This window comes from Callorhinchus milii, unplaced genomic scaffold (genome assembly GCF_018977255.1).
Source record: "Callorhinchus milii isolate IMCB2004 unplaced genomic scaffold, IMCB_Cmil_1.0 Scaffold18, whole genome shotgun sequence".
Lineage (NCBI taxonomy): Eukaryota > Metazoa > Chordata > Chondrichthyes > Chimaeriformes > Callorhinchidae > Callorhinchus > Callorhinchus milii.
Genome location: NW_024704759.1, coordinates 752410 through 775952, shown reverse-complemented (window position 1 = coordinate 775952; position 23543 = coordinate 752410). Strand labels below are relative to the sequence as shown.

General features: G+C 47.6%; 1 protein-coding gene across 1 annotated transcript in view; it reads right to left on the bottom strand.

Annotated features, from left to right (window-relative positions):
- rbl1 (retinoblastoma-like 1 (p107)) overlaps positions 1-23543 on the bottom strand; it is a 28627-nt gene extending 5084 nt beyond the window's left edge. Inside the window, exons 1-16 of the mRNA XM_042341921.1 lie at positions 23403-23543; positions 19596-19729; positions 19041-19235; positions 18240-18304; positions 17562-17690; positions 16665-16825; positions 15827-15891; positions 10385-10571; positions 9381-9547; positions 8625-8737; positions 7893-7996; positions 7323-7460; positions 4963-5127; positions 3719-3851; positions 2433-2699; positions 562-761 (exon numbers count right to left, since the gene is read on the bottom strand). Of these exons, the coding sequence (XP_042197855.1) occupies positions 562-761; positions 2433-2699; positions 3719-3851; positions 4963-5127; positions 7323-7460; positions 7893-7996; positions 8625-8737; positions 9381-9547; positions 10385-10571; positions 15827-15891; positions 16665-16825; positions 17562-17690; positions 18240-18304; positions 19041-19235; positions 19596-19729; positions 23403-23543 (2364 nt within the window). The remainder of the gene's footprint in view (positions 1-561; positions 762-2432; positions 2700-3718; positions 3852-4962; positions 5128-7322; positions 7461-7892; positions 7997-8624; positions 8738-9380; positions 9548-10384; positions 10572-15826; positions 15892-16664; positions 16826-17561; positions 17691-18239; positions 18305-19040; positions 19236-19595; positions 19730-23402) is intronic.

Here is a 23543-nt window from a genome sequence, read left to right as displayed (position 1 = left end):
TCCCATTGTCTCATTCAAATCCTGTCTAAAGACCATCCTCTTCAACTGCGCCTTCCGCCAACCCTCCTGATCCCAAATCGCCAGCTCGGGTACAAACCCTTGGGATTGTTCAGCACCTTGGGATCCTCCTGACGTGAAAGTTGCTGTGTAAATGTAATTTGTTGTTGTTGTTGTTATAATAATCCTTGCATTTGATATAGCACTTTATCAAAGCTTTTCACAGAATGTACTGTAAGTGAATTGACTGGTCATTTTGTGGGCGAAACGTGGCAGCCAATTGCACACAGCAGTGTCCCACAAACAATCGTGGAATTGAGTGACCAATTTGTTATTTATGTATCTTTTGAAGGAATTATTACCCCCGGAAAAGCGATCCGCCAATCGACTAACAACCGGTAGACAGAGGTGTGTGGAGTGAGGAAACTTGCCCAAAGTTTTTCCCTGCCCGGGAATCAAACCCAGGTCCTCTCACTTGCGAGGCGAGTGCTGTAACCACTGAGCTACAGGACTCTACAGTCCGGTTGTTGTATAAAACACAAATATAGCAGCCTCAACACTTGCCTTGCGGAAAAACAGTGCCAGGGAGCCGGTCTTCTTTGGCTTGCCAGCCGAGGCCTGGGGCTCTGGTGCCATGCGACTAGGCGAGGCCCCGATCAGAGCCTGTGCTGAGAGGGGGGCTGCTTCCTCCGTGCCCACAGCTGGTTGGGTCACATTCACCTGCACCGGGATGAAGGTGATCCCTCCGTTCTCGTTGGTAATCCCTGAAAACACAACCGGAAATCCCTCTCAGTGAGCACAGCACCCGCAGAGCCAAGATCCCTCACCGCTCACTAGTAAAGTGGAGGACTTCAACCTAAACATCGACAACGGCTACAGTCTCTAATATTCCCATTATCTGGAACTCTCTCCCCCAAAAGGCCGTGGATTATGGCTGGATCCATTCACATTTTCGAGACTGAGGTAGGTATAGGCTTGTTAGGTCAGGGTAATAAGGGATACTTGGCAAGGGTGGGTAATTGGAGTTGAGGTACAGATCAGCCGTGATCTTATAGAATGGTGGAACAGGTTCGAGGGGCTGAGTGGCCTACTCCTTTTCCTATGTTGCTAATATCTGTGCCTGTTAAACATCCACTGCAAACCACAAAGCAATAAGCCTACTTCAACAACAACAAGATTACATTTGAATAGAGCCTTTCACGTCGGGAGGACGAACCAAGGCGCTGGACAGAGTACAGTATTTCAGACCCGAGCTGGGGTCGGGGGTTAAGGGAGGGGAGGGGAAGGGGGGACGGCTGATGGCATGGTCGAAGAGGCAAGTCTTGAGGCGGTACTTGAAGGAGGCTGAGGAGGGGCCGAGACGGAGCGATTGGGGATGGAATTCCAGAGGTTGGGGGCAGAGTGGCTGAAGGCTCTCCCGCCAATGGTGGGGCGGGTGGGTCGGGGGACGTGGAGCAGCCAGAGCGGCTGAGCGGAGGGAACATTGGGTTGGTAGGGGGTTAGGAGGTGGCAGAGGTAGGGTGGGGCGAAGCCATAGAGGGCTTTGTAGGTGAGGACCAGGATCTTGAACTGGATCCTCTGAAGGATAGGGAGCCAATGGAGTCGGGCGAGAGTGGGGGAGATGGGGTCACGGAGTTTGGTGCGGGAGAGGACACGGGCTGCAGAGTTCTGGATTATCTGCAGTGTGTGGAGGGAGGAGTTGGGAAGGCTGACAAGCACGGAGTTTGCATAGTCGAACCTGGAGGTGATGAAGGCATGAACAGGAGTTTCAGCGGCCTGAGGGGTGAGGTAGTGGCGGAGTCGGGCGATGTTACGGAGGTGAGGGAAGGCAGAGCGGGTCATGGCTTGAATGTGGGGGAGAAAAGACAGTTGAGGGTCGAACAAGACACCCAGGTTCCTGACTGGCTGGTGAGTTGTAGTGTGCAACCATGGAGGTTGATGTTGCCAGAGCCTGAGGTGCTGAGGCACTGGCGCGAGTCAATCAGGAGGGCCTCAGTCTTGTTCACTTCAACTGTAGGAAATTTGCCCTCATCCAGGACTTGATGTCCGACAGGCAGTCTGTCAGGACAGCAGTGGCCCTGGAGTTGAGGGTGGGGGCAGAAAGATAGAGTTGGGTGTCATCCGTATACATGTGGAAGTTGACCCCATGTCTGCGGATGATGTCACCAAGGGGGAGCAGGTAGATATTAAAGAGGAGACAAGGACAGAGCCCTGGGGGACGCCAGACGTGACAGTGCGGGGGTTGGAGGAGAAACCGTTAAAGGCAACGAAGTGGAGACGGTGAGAGGGATAGGAATCGAACCAGGCAAGGGCAGGTCCGTGAAGATTGAGTAAAGCGGAGAGGCGACATATGGCCAACAAGTCACCCAAACACCACAGCAGGCTGAGATCCAAACAAACACCATTTCAGGACAAATTGAGAGGCATGAACTCACCCTGAACTGGTATGGCCAGCGTCTGGCCATTAGTGGCGGTGACAGTGGCCGTGGCCATGGGTATAACCATGCGGCCTGGGGAGAGGGAGACAGTGTCGCTGACCAGTGTCTGTGTCTGGATGATACGCAGCGTGGTGGGAGCTGAGCTGATCTTGTCCAGAGTCTCCACTGAACTGTCTTCACCGAAGAGACGTCTCTTGGCACTGCCGGCGGTCGGGGAGGTGAAGCGATCGTGTACAGAGAGCGGTGACGCTGGAGGGGGAACATCTGTGGGGAAAGGGATCAATACAGCAATCATTCCCCATCTTAATTCGCCCACAAAATACACAGTGAATCCACTTTACAATAATATTCTGTAAAGCACTTTGAGATGTCTCAATGACAATAACAACTTGTATATGCATTTATATAGCGCCCCTCACGCAGGGTAGCGTCCCAGAGCGCTTATAGCGTGTGATAAAGCGCTATATCAAATGCAAGCATTTTTATTATTATTACAAGGAATGAACTTTGCAATAACAACTCTCTTTCTTCCCCCTACCTTCCTGCTCACCACATACTGTTCTTTACAAAGATCCACCGAGTAACCATTCTGCAGGTCAAATAGTTACTGATTATAGTTTTCCATTGCATTTCCCACAAGTGTAAGGCCAGTCTCAGGTTACACACAGCCCCCACTCATGTCTCTCCAGCTGCCACCTTCCTAGCACATGTACGTGGTATTTAACATTCAGAACTTAAGCTTTTTGTGAGAAAAATCTATTAACATCTTCCTCAGACACGAGTCCTGGAAACAAAGGAATGTGCAGAACTGTGGAACCCCCCACTGCACCACACTCCAGCCAGTTCAGTATTAATTCCCACCTGTCCCAATCTCACATACACCCCTGTCCCCAATCTCTCCGTTGACCCAACACAAAATATTCCACGTGTTAATCGCTCTGCGTAACGTATTTAAGGTTGAACTCTGAATCTCGGTCCAGTCACCCTCCTCCAGAGTAAAACCCAGCACAGGTACAGAGTGTCCCAATTACAGTCCCATTTATTCTCCTTCCTGCTCACAGCTGAATTGATTGTCACGTTGTGTGATGTTCACTCACTGAATCGCGTAGGAGGTAAGGAACCTCACATTCACACCTCTCAGAGCAGAGTTCCCACGGGTCAGCAGGACACACACCAGTTACCAGCCAGGTTCAAACCTTACACATCCTTGCTGTCAAGACCAAGACATTTAGCTCCTGTTAACAGCCTTTCACACAAAGTTACGTTCACATGAGGGGTCTCACCGCGCTTGCTGAAGCTTCCGGCAATGTCAGTCCGAACTTCCTTGACTCGAGGGTGCATGATGGGAGACATCGGCATTGAAGGATGTTGGCTGGGAGCTCCATTCCCGGTCTCGAAGTTAGACGGAAAGGTTACCTGAGGAACACATTGGCAGTTTGATGTCCTGCTACTAAACAAATATAAACTGCCTTTTTCTCGCTCTCCCCTCCCCCCATTTAATAATAAATAATCCTTACATTTGATACAGGAACTTTCACATCGGGAGGACATCCCAAAGTGCTTCAAAGGATTTATTGTAAAGTTTAGTGACTGTGTGTTTTGAGGGCACATAGCAGCCACATTGCTCACGCAAATGTCCCACAAACAGCCATGAAGTGAGCGATCAATTTATATAGGGAAATTTTTCGGCCAAGACATACACATATATTGATCATAAAAAGGCTGACCAGGAAATAAACTTATATTTAATATAGAACTTAATATAAAGCCTCTGGCACAACATCTTTGTGGTGAGAATCAATGTGTGAAAGATGTGTGTGGCCTCAGAGGTTCTTATGAAAACAAAAACAATGTGAAAACATAAGACAGCAGAATGGCCAGGCAAACTGAGGTTTAGGCTCGTGTGGGGAAAGCGCGGCAACCCAACAGTATTGTGAAGTCCTGTAGCTCAGTGGTTAGAGCACTCGCCTCACAAGCAAGAGGACCAGGGTTCAATTCCCGGGCAGGGCAAAATATTGGGCAAGTTTCCTTACTCCACACACCACTGTTTACCTAGCACTAAGTAGGAACCCGGTTATCAATTGATTGGCGGATTGCTTTCCGTGGGTAAAATCAGTGGGTCACTCAATGCACGACTGTTGTGCACAATTGGCTGCTGCGTTACATCCACAAAATACAACCAATCCAGTTTACAGTATATTCTGTGAAGCACTTTGAGACGTTTCAACAATGTGATAAGACGCAAGCCCTCTACGGAGTTGCTCCTTCCTACCTCTGTAACCTATTAACACCATATTAACCTGTCCACTCCCTCTGCTCAGCAAGCTCTGGCCTGCTCCATGTCTCCTGCCTGGTCCACCCCACCATCGGAGGTCGGGCCTTCAACCTCTCTGCCCCCACCCTTTGGAACTCCATCCTACAGTCCCTTCGGCTTATTCCCGCCATTGCCTCCGTCAACACAAGGGAGCAAGGCAAAGGGACACTATATCAAATGCAAGAATTATTATATTATACGGTGAATGGTCACCTCTTCACATGTCGGCACCTGGTTGTCCACTCCCTGCAAACTATCCCAAAGTGCCGAGCCATGGCTCCAGGCGCGACTCTCCAAAATCTGCTCCTCAATATTGTTGAGGTGTTTCACCAGGTCCCGAGACAGCCCGTCCTCAGCCCGAATCAGCACCTCGATCACCTGATTTACCAACAGAAATGGCTTCTGAAATATTTTCAATGGCGGTTCTGGTAAAACACCCAATATAACAGCCCAAAGCAAGGTGAAAAAGATGAACACAATTAAACCCAATTCTCAGTCAAAACATCATAACTGTACACAATTTATTTCCAATAGACTCCAATCGACTTAAGACGGTGATCGTTAAGACAGTATTTGTTGGGGCAGCAATGTCACATTGGTATTTACACAAACTTCAATCTAAAAACATTAGGAGCATTGGTTATCCTCAGTGACAGGAACAACACTCGGTATTGAGGAATGAGATGAGTTTGTGTTGTGTACAGGGGTGGGAAAAGAAAATCATAGAACTTTACAGCACAGAAGGAGGCCATTCAGCCCATCGTGCCTGTGCCAGCTCTTTGAAAGAGCTACCAACTAGTCCCATTCCCCCGCTCTTACCCATAGCTCTGCAAATTTCCTTTTTAAGTAGCTATCCTTGAATCCAAAATCAAGGGAATCCGCTCTGCGGTCACTCCCCCTCCAATTTCCACCCACCCCCCCCACCCCTTCCCTCCCACACTCTGACTCCTACCCATCCTCCCCTACACACCTTCGAACCCGTTTCCCCACCCTCTGTCACCAAACTCATCCTGTCCCTGAAACCCACCACCTGCTCCCTTGACCCCATCCCCACTCCACTCCTTATCTCTCAGCTCCACCTCCTTGCCCCACTTATCACAGACACCATCAACCTGTCCCTCTCCTCTGGCTCTGTTCCCATTCCCCTAAAAACTGCCATCATCACTCCCACTTTGAAAAAACCCTCCCTTGATGCGTCGCAGTTATCAAGCTACCGGCCCACCTCCAACCTCCCCTTCCTGTCCAAGGTCCTGGAACGAGTTGTCGTCTCCCAACTGCGCTCTTTCCTCTCCACCGGTGCATTATTCGAACCGCTTCAGTCGGGTTTCCGTGCTGCCCACCGTCTTCATTTTATTTCCACTAACGGCTTTTCCTCCGGCCCCCGCACTGTCTCGTGCGGTGTCCCTCAGGGGTCTGTCCTCGATCCCCTCCCCTTCAACCTCTATATGCTCCCCCTGTGGTGACATCATCCGCAGACATGGGGTTCACTTCCACATGTATGCGGATGACACCCAACTCTACCTTTCCTCCTCTACCCTCAACTCCACGACCCCCGATGTCCTGACAGCTGACTGTCCGACATCGAGTCCTGGACGAGAGACAACTTTCTTCAGCTCAACGTGCGCAAAACCGAGGCCCTCCTGATTGGCTCACGTCAGCGCCTCCGCACCTCAGGCACTGACACCATCAGCATCCAAGGCCGCACTCTCCACCTCTCAAAGCCATCAGGAACCTCGGCGTTCTGTTCGACCCTGAGCTGTCCTTTCTCCCTCATATCCGCACCACAACTGGCACCGCCTTCCATCACCTCCGGAACATCGCCAGACTACGGCACTACCTCACCCCTCACGCGGCTGAAACTCTGGTCCACGCCTTTATTACCTCAAGGCTGGACTATGGGAACTCTCTCCTCGCCGGCCTTCCCGGCCCTCCCTCCACAAGCTGCAGGTCATTCAGAACTCTGCAGCTCGTGTACTGTCCCGCACTAGGCTCCGGGACCACATCACTCCCACACTCACCCTCACCCTCGCTCGCCTCCACTGGCTCCCCATCCCCCAGAGGATCGAATTCAAGATCCTCATCCTCACCTACAAGGCCATTCACGGCCTCGCTCCCTCCTACCTCTCTGACCTACTATCCCCCTACCTACCTGCCCGTACCCTCCGTTCCTCTGGCTCCGGTCTGCTCCTCATCCCCCGCCCCAACCGCCCTACCATCGGTGGCCGGGCCTTCAGCCTCTCAGCCCCGAGGCTCTGGAACTCCATCCCCCAGTGCCTTCGCCGCTTCCTCCCTTTCCTCCTTCAAGGCCGGTCTCAAGACCTTTCTCTTTGACCGTGCCTTCAGCTCCCCTCTCGACTCTCTACCCCCTCCTCGCTCCTTCCCTTCCCCTCACCCTGATCATTTCCCCCCTCCTCGCTCCCTCCCTTCCCCTCACCCTGACCATTTCCCCCCAATGCTCGGGTCGTGACCCAACTCCCAGCGCCTTGGGACGTCCTCCCTACGTGAAAAGCTCTCTATAAATGGAATCTGGTTGTTGTTGTTGTTGTATCCAACGTAATAAGTTGTTGACTCACCTTGTAGAAGTGAAAGGGTCGGATGTTCAGAACTTCAATAATCCAAGGGAAGGTGCGCTGGGAGCTGTAGGAGGAGAGGATAATCTCCAGGCAACAAGCCATCAGGGAGCGGTGGAAAATATCCTGTTCCAGCAACACCTGGAGCATTAACGCGCTTGTTATAATAATAATCTTTGCATTTGATACAGCACCTTATTATGCTTTCGAGATGTCTCAAAGTGAATTAATTAGATTTTGTTGGTGAAACGCGGCAGCCAATTTGTGTCCCACAAACAGTCGTAGATTGAGTGACCAAAGTATTATTGGTTATTTTTTGAAAGGATTATTACCCCCGGAAAAGCAATCTGCCAATCGACTAACAACCAGGTTTCTACTTACTGCTAGGTAAACAGAGACATGTGGTGTAAGGAAATTTGCCCAACGTTTCGCCCTGCCCGGGAATCAAGTCATTGCTTGCGAGTGCTCTAACCACTGAGCTACAGGACTCCACATTCAGTTCATGTAGCACATTACAGAACAGAATATTCACAAGATTGCAATATGTAAACTCCACTCACGCCAGCTACTTACAGTCACGTCTTTCCCCGGGTTTCTCCAGCTTTCTTGTGTCATCACAGTCTCCAGGATCTTGTAATACAGGATTTCAGCCAGTCGCAGCCTTTTAATGGCAAAATCTGTCGCCAACAAATCAACCACAAAATATACTGTCCATAAAACTATTTCAATGTTGGTCAAAACATAGCCACAAACTGGTTACTGAACATGTTCAGCACCACTTGCTGGGTAGGGGCACTATTCATGATTAAAGTCAATTCACTTTACAGTGTATCCTGTGAAGCTCTTTGAGATGTCTCGAAGACGTGATACGGCCCTGTATCAAATGCAAGGAATATATTAAAAAAAGCAAGGATGATATCAATGAAAATCCCAAAACTAAAGAAAGGAAGGCAATGAAAAAATTTAGCGACCCCAATATTGTCCTCACTTGTTCACTTCCAGCAAGGGAATGTGGGGAAGAGGAGAGAAAAAGAGGTGTTGCCATGAAGGCCGCTTCAAGCCGCTATACTAAACAGATTATTCCTCAACAGAATCTGGGGATCAAACCTGGGGTCTATCCATTCTGCATGGTTCATACAACAACAACAACAACTTGTATTTGTACAGCGCCTTTCATGTTGGGAGGACTTCCCAAGGCGCCAACACACATTGATTAGTTGGCTGAGAAGCTATTGAAATGTTTTACGATATATTGGCACTGGCATTGTGCTCAGGCAACGGGTTGCACTTGGCTCATCTCCTCACCTATATGAGAGCCGGCCTGACGTTCCATGGGCTGGGTATAGTTCTGGCAGAAGGTCTCGCCCATCTCCTTCACCCGAGCAGCAATGCCTTGTGTGGGGTTCCTCAAACATGAGCTGACACCAGGGGGAGAAAGCAGCACAATCAACACATGGAGCTGATTTCTGTAGCTCAATGGTTAGAGCACTTGCCCTGCAAGCAAGAGGACCTAGGTTCGATTCCCGGACAGGGCAAAAGTTGAACAAGTTTTCTTACTCCACACGCTGCTGTTTATCAATAGCAAGTAGGAACCCGGTTGTTAGTCAATTCGCGGATCACTTTTCCGGGGGTAATAAACCCGTCAATAATAAATAAAAATAATAATTTGGTCATTCAATCCACGACTGTTTGTGGGACGCTACTGTGTGCAATTGGCTGCCGCATTTCGCCCACAAAATACACTTTGTAGTATTTTCTGTGAAGCGCTTTGAGATGTCTTGAAGACATGATAAGGTGCGATATCAAATGCAAGGATTATTATTATAAAGGCCGACAATATAAAACCACAATGAATTTTAAACCATGCTAAATGTTATATTCAGTTCAGTGACTCACTAACCCAGACGCCACCTCTCTGCCTCTGACATTTGTGTAGCACTGGAACCAAGCCCGGCATCTCAGCTCTGTGTAGAGAAATCTGACCCTGACACTAACACTCAACGCCGCATTGGTGCCATGTTCTTTTCCCATAGCACCAATGAATCGCTCGGCTCTGCTTACCCAAATATTTGCAGCAGGTGTTCGCTGGGAGCATTCTTGAGCCCCATGAGCATGGTCTGCAGGCGGCTGACACTCTGCGTAGCCGAGGACACGGGGGTCACCATCGGCTCCTTATCCTTCAGGTACCGTCTGCCTGTCAGCGGGGTTGAGGGCGCCAAAGACTTTGTCTGTTACAGATTGCAAACAACATGATTCACTACAATCATACTCACTGAAAATATCCAAATCTACATCCAATTGTCAAGAGTCAAGTCAGAAACTCTCAAATGATTGTTTGGATTTGAACTCTGGCGCCAGCTTGACAACATCCAAATGTGAATTGGAATCTGGCTTCAATCCATCTTAACCCGATTGTCTGAGGTTAACCTCCTCTCAGAGCTGCTGCCAACTTTAACTTAAAGAGATAAAGACCAATATCGATACCCATGGCTACCTGGGCACTGGATAAACATCTCAGAGTTGACAAGAGAGCAACAAGAAGGGAGGAGAGGAAGGAGAGTTTAAGAGCGGTAACGAAAAGCATGCTTAAAGCAATATGGTTTTAGCCAAATAGAATCAAAATGGAGTCCTGTAGCTCAATGGTTAGAGCACTTGCCTCACAAGAGAAAGGACCTGGCTTTGATTCCTGGGAAGGGCAAAACCTTGGGTAAGTTTCCTTACTCCACACTCCTCTGTTTACTTTACAATAAGTAAGGACCCAATTGTTATTCAATTGGCGGATCGCTTTTCTGGGGGAAATAATCCCTTCAAAAAATAATTTGGCCACAATCCACGACTGTTTGTGGGACACTGCTGTGCGCAACTGGCTGCTGCATTTCACCCACAAAATATACAGTCACTACACTTTACAGTATATTCTGTGAAGCTTTTGAGACATCTCGAAGACGTGATAGGGCACCACATCAAATGCAAGGATTATTATTATTAAATATTCAGAAGCACGGCAAAGCACACAGACAGCACCTGAAGAACAATCACCCGACGATGGCTGAGCTCTGAGTTACCTTCTCAAAGTGCTGCTGCAGGTTACATTCAACCTGCATCCTTGCTGACAGTTTTCCGGCTGGAATTTCTGACACAGACTTACGAGGCATCCCGATTTCCTCATCTGCATCTTCTCCAAGAAATATCCGTTCATCAAAATCTCCGACCGTCAACACATACTCCTCGTACTCCCTGTTTATCGCTTTGCTGCACAAAGGACAAGGACGTAAAGAAAGGAGTGAACGACAAGTGTGTGGGTGAATATAAGCTCAGTTGAAGAGAGGTGCACAAGGTTCAGGTTTAATTTACCCACTAAACAGTCAATCCACTTTATAGTATATCCTCTGAAGCGCTTTGAGATGTCTTAGTTATAAGGCGCTATATCAAATGCAAGGATTATTATTAATAATAATTACTTTAGGACGGTGTCGATTTACAACAGCTTTCAGTTTCCTGCCCAATAGTCACTACGCTTCACAAGTAACATGTTACATCAGGAACTTTCGGATACTCTGAGCCGAGAGCCCAGAGTGAGCTACGTCCGGAGTGAGGCGAGGCCAGAGTGTGAGGGAATTTGGTGAGAGTGGGAATTGCTGCTGTGAGTTTTGTGAGAACTGCTATCGTGAGTACATAACCCAATTTGTTGTTGTTGTTATTATTCAAGTCTTGTAGTAGCTGTTGTAGTTGTTTTAAGTCTTGTGTTAGTTAAAATTACTGATACCATTGGTACATTGGTCTTGTGGAGTAACTTTACAGGGAGCAGCTGTAGCCAATTAGGCCTAGCCAATAACAAGTAACTTATTGATTAACTTAACTTATTGATTAATCACTTGATAAGGTGTTAATTTCAAATTACTGCTGAGCAAATCAGAAACGGGTTGCAGCCAGAAAGTAGAAATAGGAGATAGCTGCGAGAGCCTCACTCGAGCTGAGAGTGAGCTATGTCCGGAGTGAGGCGAGAGTGTGAGGGAATTTGGTGAGAGTGGGAATTAGGTGCAGAGGGGGCAGGCTATATATCTTTGTATCTATATAAAGACTGTGAAGATGGTGTGGCAGGTAAACTGCGAGGTCTATCACATGTGGGAGTCGATGGAGGGCGCCTCAAGCCCAGGCGACTTCATCTGCTGCAAGTTTCTGGAAATCAGGGAGCTTCAGCTGAGAGTAGCTGAGCTGGAAGCCCAGGTGCAAACACTGTGCTCCATCAGGGACAGTGAGAGGTTCCTGGACAGTATGGTGGAGGAGACCCTCACTCCCCTAGGACTCAGTGATAGCAACCCATCACTGTATAGGAACCATGAGAGAGGGGTACTGGAACCATCGGGAGGTCAGAGTTCAGGAACAGGACCACTCCCAGAGGAGCCCAACACACAGCCACATGCTAAAAGTGATTGGGTGACAGTGTGACGGGGAAAGAAGAGGGCTTGTGCAAGGCAGAGCACCCCCAACAGAGTACCGGTCTCAAATCAGTACTCAGCATTAGCAATTGAGAGCGTGGAAACCTCCCGTGAGGACAGCAGTGAACATTCTGTCCAACAGGACAGAGGCATGGATCACATGGGCAACACTGTTCTCATAGGGGATTCAACAGTGCGAGGCACTGACAGGATCTTCTGTCATAAGAATTGTGAGGCTAGGATGGTTTGCTGCTCCTTCCTGGTGCGAGGGTAGTGGATGTGTGGACAAGATTTTTCAGGGGGAAGGAGAATGTCCAGAAGTCGTGGTCCATGTGGGGACCCACGATATTGGGAAGAAGAGGGCTGAGATACTCCAGGGCGAGTATCAAAAGTTTTGGGGAACAAACTCAAGGCCAGAACATCCAAGGTGGTGATCTCTGGGTTACTCCCGGTGCCTCAGGCAACGGGGCACCATAATGAAAGGATCAGGCGTATGAACCACTGGCTGGAAAAATGGTCCAGAAAAGGTTTCCGTTTTGTGGACAATTGGGACCACTACAGGGGGAGGTGGGATCATTAACTTGCGGATGGGCGGCACTTAAGCAAGGCAGGGGTTAGCTTCCTGGCCAAGAGATTATCGAATGCTGGGGGGGCTAATTTAAACTAGTGGCGAGGGGGGATGGGTATCCCAGGATAAACAATAGATTAGGGAATAGAGGAAAAAGACAAGTGCGAAATATAGAGCAGGTACATAATAATAATAATAATAATAATAATAATCCTTGCATTTGATATAGCGCTTTTCACGTTGGGAGGACGTCCCAAAGCGCTTCACAGAACACACTGTAAAGTGAATTGACTGTATATTTGTGGGCGAACGCGGCAGCCAATTGCGCACAGCAATGTCCCACAAACAGTCGTAGATTGAAAATGACCAATTTATTATTGATTTTTGTTTTGGAGGGATTATTATTAGGCTCTGTGTGGAGTAAGGAAACTTGCCCAAGGTTTCGCCCTCTGCCTGGAATTGAACTCAGGTCTCTCGCTTGCAAAGCGAGTGCTCTAACCATTGAGCTACAGGACTCCACATGTGGACAATTTCCTCAAATGCATGTACCTAAATGCACGTCGCTTAGGGAATAAGGTTGATGAGCTGCAGGTTCAACTGGCCATAGGGGGTTACGATGTGGTAGCAGTAACTGAGACATGGCTCAAGCCAGGACAGGAATGGGAGATAAATATTCCAGGGTATAATGTGTTCAGGAAGGATAGAGAAGGAAGAAAGGGTGGAATGGTGGCAATATTAGTTAAGGATACAATTGTAGCTGTAGAAAGGGACGAGACTCTAGAGGGCCCGACAACAGAATCGATCTGGTTAGAGGTCAGAAATAGGAAAGGAGTGGTTACACTGATAGGGGTTTACTATAGACCACCAGAGAGCGGAAAGGAGATAGAAGAGCAGATCTGCAACCAGATCATGGACAGATGTAGGGCGAACAGAGTTGTCATAATGGGGGATTTCAATTATCCCAATACAGATTGGCAAAATAGCAGTGTTAAGGGCAAGGCCGGAGAAAGATCCATCAACTGTGTACAGGAAAATTTTCTTGAGCAGTATGTCTCCAGTCCTACAAGGAAGGAAGCATTGCTGGACCTTGTCCTAGGGAATGAAGTAGGTCAGGTTGAACAAGTTTCGGTAGGGGAGCATCTAGGTAACAGTGACCATAATATTATTAGATTACTCATGAACAAGGACAAAGTACAGTCAAGGGTGAACATGCTTGACTGGAAAAGAGCTAATTTTGATGGGCTAAAGAGGGACCCAGAGTTGGTGGACTGGCAAGTAAGAATGGCAGGTAAAATGACTCATGAGCAATGGGAAATCTTCAAAGATACGATAGCTCAGGGTCTAAATAGATATATTCCCACAAAAGGGAAATGTGCGAGAACCAGACCAGCTTGGATGACCAGGGATATTCTGTCTAGGATGAAAAGAAGAAGATGGCGTACGACAATTGGCAGATGCAAGACACTGAGGATAGCAAAGCGCATTATAGAGAATGCAGGAGTGATCTTAAAAGAGCGATAAGACAGACTAAAAGATCGCATGAGAAGAGGTTAGCGGGTAACATAAAGGGGAATCCTAAAATATTTTATAAGCACATAAAGGAAAAAAGGTTAGTTAAAGGTAGGGTGGGGCCAACCAAAGACAATGACGGCAATCTTGTTGTGGAGGCAGAGGCCGTGGCTGATGTACTGAACGAGTACTTTGCATCTGTCTTCACAACGGAAACGGATGCCCCAAATGCCACAGTATTGGATGACAGGGCAGAGGACACAGATCAGATTACTATAGACAGAGAGGAAGTTCTGAAAAGATTGACTGGGCTCAAAATTGATAAGTCACCAGGACCAGATGGGTTTCACCCAAGGTTGCTGTGGGAGATACGGGTTCAAATAGCGGAGGCTTTGGCCATTATATTTCAATCGTCATTGGACACAGGAGTGGTGCCAAGAGACTGGAGAGTGGCTAATGTTACCCCACTCTACAAAAAGGGGCAGAAAGACAAGCCCGGAAATTACAGGCCAGTCAGCCTAACTTTGGTAATAGGAAAGCTACTGGAGACCGTAATCCGGGACAAAATAAATCTCTACTTAGAGGAACACGAGGTAATTAGAGACAGCCAACATGGATTTGTTAAAGGCAAATCTTGCCTAACAAATCTAATAGAATTTTTTGAAGAGGTGACTGCGAGGGTTGATGAGGGAAATGCGGTGGACATTATTTACATGGATTTTAAAAAGGCTTTTGACACAGTACCGCATAAGAGGTTAATAAAAAAACTGGAGGCCCACGATATTAAGGGGACAGTAGCCGTTTGGATTAGGAACTGACTGAGTGACAGAATGCAGAGAGTGGTTAATGGGTGTTCCTCGCAATGGAAGGAGGTGTGCAGCGAGGTCCCCCAGGGATCGGTATTGGGACCACTGCTCTTTCTAATATATATTAATGATCTGGACTTGGGCATTGAGAGCACTATTTCCAAGTTTGCAGATGATACCAAGTTAGGTTGGGTAGTAAATAGTGAAGAAGATTGTGACGACTGCAGGCAGACATACACAGAATGGGGGAATGGGCTGACATGTGGCAGATGGATTTCAATGTAGATAAGTGTGAGGTGATACACTTAGGTAGGAAAAATGATAGGAGGCAATATAGACTTGGGAGCTCAATCTTAAGGGGGTGAACGTACAGAGAGATCTGGGCGTTCAAGTAAGCGAGTCATTGAAGGTGGCAGAGCAGGTAGATAGGGCAGTAAAAAGGGCATTTGGTGTACTGAGCTTCATTAGTAGGGCATAGAGTATAAGAGTAGGGAAGTTATGCTTAATCTGTACAAAACACTGGTTAGGCCTCAGCTGGAGTACTGCGTCCAGTTCTGGGCACCTTACGTCAGGAAGGACATTAAGGCACTGGAAAGAGTGCAGAGGAGATTCACGAGAATGATACCAGGAATGGGGAACCTTAGCTATGAGGACAGGCTGGAAAAGTTAGGACTTTTCCCATTAGAGCAGAGAAGGTTACGCGGGGACCTGATAGAGGTCTTCAAGATCATGAAAGGTTTCGACAGGCGAGATAGGGAAAAGCTGTTTCCGCTGGTAGGTGTGTCTGTGACTCGTGGTCACAGTCTTAAGATATCTACCAAAAGAAGCAGAGAGGAGGTTAGAAGAAATGTTTTCACTCAGCGAGTTGTTAGAATTTGGAATGATCTGCCCGAAAGGGCAGTGAAGTCCGATTCGATAACAGCTTTTAAGAGAGAACTGGATAGGTATCTGTCTTCACAGGTTTGCAGGGTTATGGGGAGAAAGCTGGTGAGTGGGGTTAATAAAAGTCAGTTGCTCTGTCAAAGAGCCGCACAGACTCGATGGGCCGAATGGCCTCCTTCTGTGCCGTAACATTCTATGATTCTATGATATGTTGCTATATGAAGTACAGGCAATATTTCTAATAATCTAATATTTTTAACATTGAAAGACACTAATATTCTCACAATAAGATCCAGAACTCACTTGTTGTCTGTAAAGTTGGCAACATCCAGAAGGCCTACGAGGTACTCACTATTTCCTTTTAAAATCTGCAATCATAATGTGAAGGTCAGCAAGGGGATTCAACACAAGACTATAAAATGCGATAATTCACTGTCAGACACGGAGAGGAAAAATTGTGATCGAGTTCAACTGTGATACGGGACTTGAATTTAAAATCACAAGAATTTGCTGGTGAAAGAAGACCAAGGTCCATCTTGTTCACCTCCACCATCCTCGCAGTTGCTTGACATGTCGGTCTCAAACTATAGATTGTCTCCAGAGATATTATTTTCTAGCAGAAATCTTCTAATTTGTTCTTGAAACAAACAACTTTCTGCTTCTACGTCTCCCATAAGTTTACTACTTGCTCACTGAAGATTGTCTCTGCAGATTGGCCCCTTCAATTACAGGCTGTGCCCTCTGGTTCTACAAGATAGAACAGCTTATCATGGTCTATATTATCTAGTCCTTCACAATCTTAAAGACCACAATCATATCGCCCCTCAACCTTCTCTTCTCCCGTGTGAACATGCCTAGTTTACCTAATCGCTCCTCTAGTCCAGTCCCTCCTTCCCCTCAATCATTTTGGTTGCCAATAGAAATGAACATCAGTAATGGAGAATGTCAGACATTTTTACATTCCTCCTCTTCAAATATTCATCCAACAGCCTTTTGAATCTCATGGTCTAAGCTTCAATGGTCACTTGAGGAGATATGGAGGAATATTCCAAGTTCCAATAACCCTCTATTTGAGACATTTCCTGTCACTCTCAACTCTTTCAGTGATGATCTTAATTTGCTTATTCCTGTCTTTACTTACCTTTCTCTCAAACAACCTCTTAATGTAGGGTTTCCAGTAGTGCTCCTTGATGCCTTTTGCCTCCACCACCAGCCCATCGTGCAGATCACACAGCTTTTTGATGATACAGGGCGGCTGCTCTGGGGGTTTAAAGTTTGTGCTGCTGAAACCATCTGGCAGACCTGTGTAACACATGAATGTGAGAGGTTTATCTGCCCAAGGGTAATTATTCCGTCATCCTCTGTGCTTCACACAGCAAGTTAAATTAGACATTAAAACTGAGATGCCATCAGAATAATGAATAGAGCCAATTGGGATGAATTGGATGATACAGTGGTCTGGAACTCTGCCTTCAGCTCTGAATCCACCTCTGACTGCTGGGTGCAGTCTCCGCTCTCTGCAGGCTGGGGCTGTCTAACATGGAATAGGTTTATGGGGTATCAACTCCTCATTCATCACAAATCAGGAGTTACACGAAAGAAGCCGGCCAATCAATCAACCCTCCTATCTCTAACCCCTGATTCCTGATAGAATCCTTGCAAATCTTCACGGTACCTTCTTCCATAGCTCCCTTTCTACACCAAGGAGCCTGGAAACACAGACAGTACTCCAGCTGTGGTCTAACCAAAGTCTTGTCTCAATATCACATCTGTAGTTCATGTTAACTCAACCCCTCCATTCTAGAAAACTCTTCCTCTATCCCTCTGCTTTGCCTCTTCCTTCCCCGTCTTCAGCAAGTGCCTGAAGCTCTTTGTTCACCTCTCCCCGGCTTGGCGTTGTGCTCTGCCATTGTCAAGCGCCCTGGGACACTACCTTGTGTGAGGGGCAATATATGATTCAAGTTGTTGTTGTTGATTAGATTACTGCCTTGTGTTCTGTCCAGGTAGCCTTTCCTTGGGCCATAGCACCAGCTCTTACCTTCGAAGGCTGGGTTAAGTAGATCTTTTCTGTGAGGGCACAGAAATGCATTCCCAAACACGAGGTCAAGGCAGCACAGCAAGAGGTGGTAAGAATTCACAAGGTCATCGCCGATCATGCGGAAATTGCCTGCAACATGCAACACTGCTTTACAGTATGTACGGACTCACTTTCCATTTAGAGACACAACTCAAACGTTATTTAATTAAGCATTTCCTACGTTGAAAATTCCCGCTTTTCTGAGTCAGCCAGAGCTTCACACTAACAGGCTCAATAGAGACATTCAATGTCAAAGGACACCACAAAATTATGTCAACAGCACCAGTTGATGCAAATGTGATAAAGATTCTTTCAGGAAACATTAACGTGGAATTAAACCATCTTGTCCTCTCCTACGTACGTAAGAGACACCTGAAGCTAAGCAGATGATGAAAGGGTGAATGAGCCTTAAACTGCGAGATTTGTAAACAGTGAATCTGGAATTTGTCATGGATGACCCTCCAGAACCATTTGGCGCCAATCTCAATCTGGGATGAGTGAAAGCCCTGCCTACCTGCACTGTTAATGGACAGTCAGAGAAGAATCGCTCATTCGTTCACACAGTATAAACCTGGACTCCTGCTTGAGGGTATCCTGACACATAACTATAAGACAGCCAATGTAAAAAGTCTTTCTTACCTTTAGTGTAAACAAAGAGAGTCCAGCAGAAGCTGAAGGCATCAGTTACACTGCACGGGAGGCGCCTGCGTCAGAAGCAGTGACAATTAACGAACAATCCTTTTACATTATACAAAATAATACAAACAACAACATTTACACACAGCTTTTCACATTGGGAGGACGTCCCAAAGCGCTGGACAGTCAAGGATTTGGACCCGAGCTGGAGGGTGGAATCAGGAGCAGTAGAGGGCAGGGAGGGTAGGGATAGAAGGGTGACTGAAGGTGCAGTTGAAGCGGAGGGACTGGAGATGTGCCTTGGTGAAGGGTCTGTGAGATGGAGTTGCAGAGGGTAGGGGCAGAGAGGCTGAAGGCCCTACCGCTGATGGTGAGATGGACCGGGTGGGGGACAGAGCAGGCTGGAGCCTGCTGAGTGGAGGGAGCGGACAGGTTGATATGTCATTAGCAGGTCACAGAGGTAGGAAGGAGAAAGGCCATGGAGGGTTTTGAAGGCGAGGATGAGGATTTTGAACTCTATCCTCTGGAGGATGGGGAGCCAGTGGAGCCGGGCATTGATGGGGGTGATATGGTCTGGTGCAGGAGAGGACACAAGCTGCAGAGTTCTGAATGATCTGCAGCTTGTGGAGGGCAGAGTTGGGAAGGCCGACAAGCAATTTAACTTCTAGAGACCCTTCCCCACACCACACCCTCAATGTAGACCACATCAGCACCAACCAATCAATGCACACCGAGCACAGTTTGAATGTTATGATGGATCTCAAGGTTAACTGGTTCAGGAAGAGAGAGAGAGAGAAAGTGTACCTCTGTTTCCTGCCTCTCCGTGGCTGGTCCTCGTGAAGGTTTTGAAACATGTCCAGAAATATAGGTTCAAATTTTTTGAAGATGACTGTGGAAACCTCGAAGTTCCTCTCCAGTTGCTCCACGCGCTCACGGAATTCTAGGGACAGATTGACCATGTCCGCCCATTTCTTCATCTTGCTGAAGAACTGAATGAGGCTATAGGTGGAGGAATCATGGGGAAAAGAGAGATTTAGATCCCTAGAAACCCCAAAATTCACCTGTCTGTCACCACCCTCTCGAACTCTATTCTACAGTCCCTCCACCTCGCCCTCCCTTGCCTCCTTCAAGACCCGTTTCAAGACCCTCCTCTTTGACCGTGCCTTTGGTCACCCTCCTATCCCTACCCTCCCACCTCCTGATCTCAAACAGCAGCTCAGGTGTGGATCCCTGACTGTCCAGCGCCTTGGGACATCCTCCTCACGTGAAAGGCGCTGTACAAATGTCATTTGTTGTTGTTTATAGCCTGCAGTACCATTCTGCCTCAAAATATATTCTGCCTCAACATGAGCGAGTTACCTTAATTTGGATGACCGCAAAATCCTGGTCAGCGAGACGCCGTTTCCTTCCATCATTCCCCTCCCGACTGTCGGTGTGACACTTTTGCGACAGGCCACATACAAGGCACAGGCCAGCCAGTGCAGGCTCTCTCCCTGAAACCATACAAACACACACTTTAACAATAACCAAATTCTTTAATGTAAAACTCAACTATAGCACCTCAATAATAATAATTCTTGCCTTCAATATAGCACCTTAATTATAATAATAATCCTGGCATTTGATATTGCGCTTTATCACATCTTTGAGAGTCTCAAAGAGCTTCATAGAATATACTATAAAGTGAATTGACTGTATATTTTGTGGGTGAAATGTGGCAACCAATAACACAAATGCCATAATATAAATGCTAACGGTATTAGATCAATGCAACCTTAATTTCTAGTCAAATCAGCCTTGGACACCTGATGTGCATGTTGACAATTGAGTTATAGAAAACTGAAATATTTGCTCTGACTTCCAAAGATTAAGTTTTGAGTGGCAGCGTGGATAGTAGTGATTGATACCTCTGATGTCTTGAAAACAAATCATCCTGACTCAGGTGATGGCACTCTCGCCTCTGAATCAAAATATTGCGGGTTACGGTCCACATCAGAACTTTTAACTCCCAGTCTGGGCTGTAATGCAGCCCTGGAGGAGTACTGCATTGTTGGAGATGCTGTCCTTCAGATGAGACTGAGGTCCCTTCTGAGGTCCTGTCTGTCCCTGTTCAGATGCACGTTAAAAATCCCATGACTATGGGAAAAGAGAATGGAGTTTATCCTGCTGGCCTGGACGACAATCCCACAAATAAAATTGATCACTCACTTCATGGCTGTTCGTGGGACACCACTGTGTGCTATGTTTGCCAACAAATGCAGTCACCACACATTCCATTAAAATCCTGTGAAGCATTTTGAGACATCTCAACAACTTGATAAGGCGCTGTATCAGATGCAAGGATTATCATAATAAGAGACCAGAGGAACCAACAAACAAAAAAGAGGGAAACAGAGGAGGGAGTTTAGTGACACAATGGATGGGCTTCACTGCATCACATTTGACAGAAACAAATACTGCTCCCTTCCACGTTCTGTCAAAGGGAAGTCACGTTACAGAGAATTATTCAACAATCATCACTCGCGCACCACAGATTTTTATATTTCTAAATAGATCCTTTCTCACAAGAGCAACTCCACGATGCATCAATCATTTGTTCTCATTTCACACAACAGCTACTTTCTCTAATAGTTTGTAAACGACACTTCACATTTAGAGATTGAGAAAAACACTCTCACTTCCACCTACAGTAAAATCAATTTGTAATACAATAGATCAGGTATTCTTTCTGATAAGCTATTTTGTTCACAATTATTCAATTGTTTAAGCACTCTGAGACGTTACTCCACGTGAAGGACACTCTACAAATGGTTGGAATTAGTCAGCTTGTTTACATTCTCCAAGTTATAGAGTAAATCATTGAGTTTAGGTTGTTCAGTTGTTAGTTCCTAACAACTGGGACAACAAGCGAAACAACAACAACAACAAGATTCCATTTATTGAGCGCCTTTCACGTCGGGAGGACGTCCCAAGGCGCTGTACAGTTGGGTCAGGACCCGAGCATTGGGGGAAATGGTCAGGATGAGGGGAGGGAAGGGAGGGAGCGAGGAGGGGGTAGAGAGTTGAGAGGGGAGCTGAAGGTATGGTCAAAGAGAAAGGTCTTGAGACCGGCCTTGAAGGAGGAAAGGGAGGAAGCGGCGAAGGCACTGGGGATAGAGTTCCAGAGCCTCGGGGCTGAGAGGCTGAAGGCCACCGATGGTAGGGCGATTGGGGCGGGGGATGTGGAGCAGACCGGAGCCAGAGGAACGGAGGGTACGGGCAGGTAGGTAGGGGGATAGTAGGTCAGAGAGGTAGGAGGGAGCGAGGCCGTGAATGGCCTTGTAGGTGAGGATGAGGATCTTGAATTCGATCCTCTGGGGGATGGGGAGCCAGTGGAGGCGAGCGAGGGCGAGGGCGAGGGTGAGGGTGGGAGTGATGTGGTCCCGAAGCCTGGTGCGGGACAGTACACGAGCTGCAGAGTTCTGAATGACCTGCAGTGTGGAGGGAGGGCCGGGAAGGCCGGCGAGGAGAGAGTTCCCATAGTCCAGCCTTGAGGTGATAATGACGTGGACCAGAGTTTCAGCCGCGTGAGGGCTGAGGTAGTGCCGTAGTCTGGCGATGTTCCGGAGGTGATGGAAGGCGGTGCCAGTTGTGGTGCGGATATGAGGGAGAAAGGACAGCTCAGGGTCGAACAGAACACCGAGGTTCCTGATGGCTTTGAGAGGTGGAGAGTGCGGCCTTGGATGCTGATGGTGTCAGTGCCTGAGGTGCGGAGGCGCTGACGTGAGCCAATCAGGAGGGCCTCGGTTTTTCGCACGTTGAGCTGAAGAAAGTTATCTCTCGTCCAGGACTCGATGTCGGACAGGCAGCTGTCAGGACATCGGTGGTCGTGGAGTTGAGGGTAGAGGAGGAAAGGTAGAGTTGGGTGTCATCCGCATACATGTGGAAGTTAACCCCATGTCTGCGGATGATGTCACCACAGGGGGAGCATATAGAGGGTGAAGAGGAGGGGACCGAGGACAGAGCCCTGAGGGACTCCACACGAGACAGTGCGGGGGGTGGAGGAAAAAACATCTGTGGAGACAAAGTGAAGACGGTGGGAGAGGTACGACCTAAACCACTCAAGGACAGGGCCTTGAAGGTTTAGGTGGGAGGACAAGCGGTGGAAAGCACTCACCTCGCAAGCGAGAGCACCTGGGTTTGATTCCTGGCAGGGCGAAACGTTGGGCAGGTTTCCGTACTCCACACGTCTCTGTTTACCGAGCAGTAAGTAGGAACCCGGTTGTTAGTTGATTGGAGGATCGCTTTTCCGGGAATAATAATCCCTCAAAAAAAGATTTGGTCACTCAATCCACTACTGTTTGTGGGACACTGCTGGGTGCAATTGGCTGCCATTTTTTGCCCACAAATATAGTCAATTCATTTTACAGTATATTCTGTGAAGCATCTTTGAGACGCCTAGAAGACATGATACCAACAACCACTTGCATTTATTTAGTGCCGCTCACGCAGGGTAGCATCCCAGAGTGCTCGACAGTGGTGGAGCACGATAAGGCACTATATCAAATGCTAGGATTATTATTATTGTTACCAGGCTATGTAGTTATTGTATGTTATTACCTGGTTGGTCAGCTACCGATTATTATTGCCAGTTGCCTCGTTACCAGTTACTATTACCAACTGCATAGTAACCATGCCTATGCTGTCAAGTCACCAGTTACTATTGCCAGCTGCCTAGTTAGCAGTTACGATGACCCGTTACATTAACTTGTCTACACGTTTCGACCACAAATTACACAGCTGATCCACTTTACATTGTATCCTGTGAAGCGCTTTGAGACATCTCAACGATTTGATAAGGCGCTGTATCAAATGCAAGGACTATTAATATGTTAGTTAATAGTTACTAGCAGGCCAGCTTGTTACTGGTTATTTAACTGGCCGCCTAGTTATAGTAATAGTTATAATAAATCCTTGCATTTGACACAGCGCCTTTCACGTCTTCGAGACGTCACAAAGCGCTTCACAGGATACACTATAAAATGGAGTAACTGGATATTTCATGGGTGAAATGTTGTCAGTTACCAGTACTAGCCCGCTGGTTTAGCTATCATCTGCCTAGTTTACCGTTGCCAGGCCGGCGAGTTACCAGTTACTAGAGTATTGCCGGCGGCAGCTGCTGCTCACCTCCAAGGTGTAGGTAGCCCCGATGCGGCACAGGTTGCCCCAAGCCTCCGCACTTGCCTCCTCGTCCATGTTCAGGTCCTGGCACAGCTTGTCAAAGCTCTCCCGCCGGCGCTCCACACCATCCCGCTGGCTGCTCGGCAT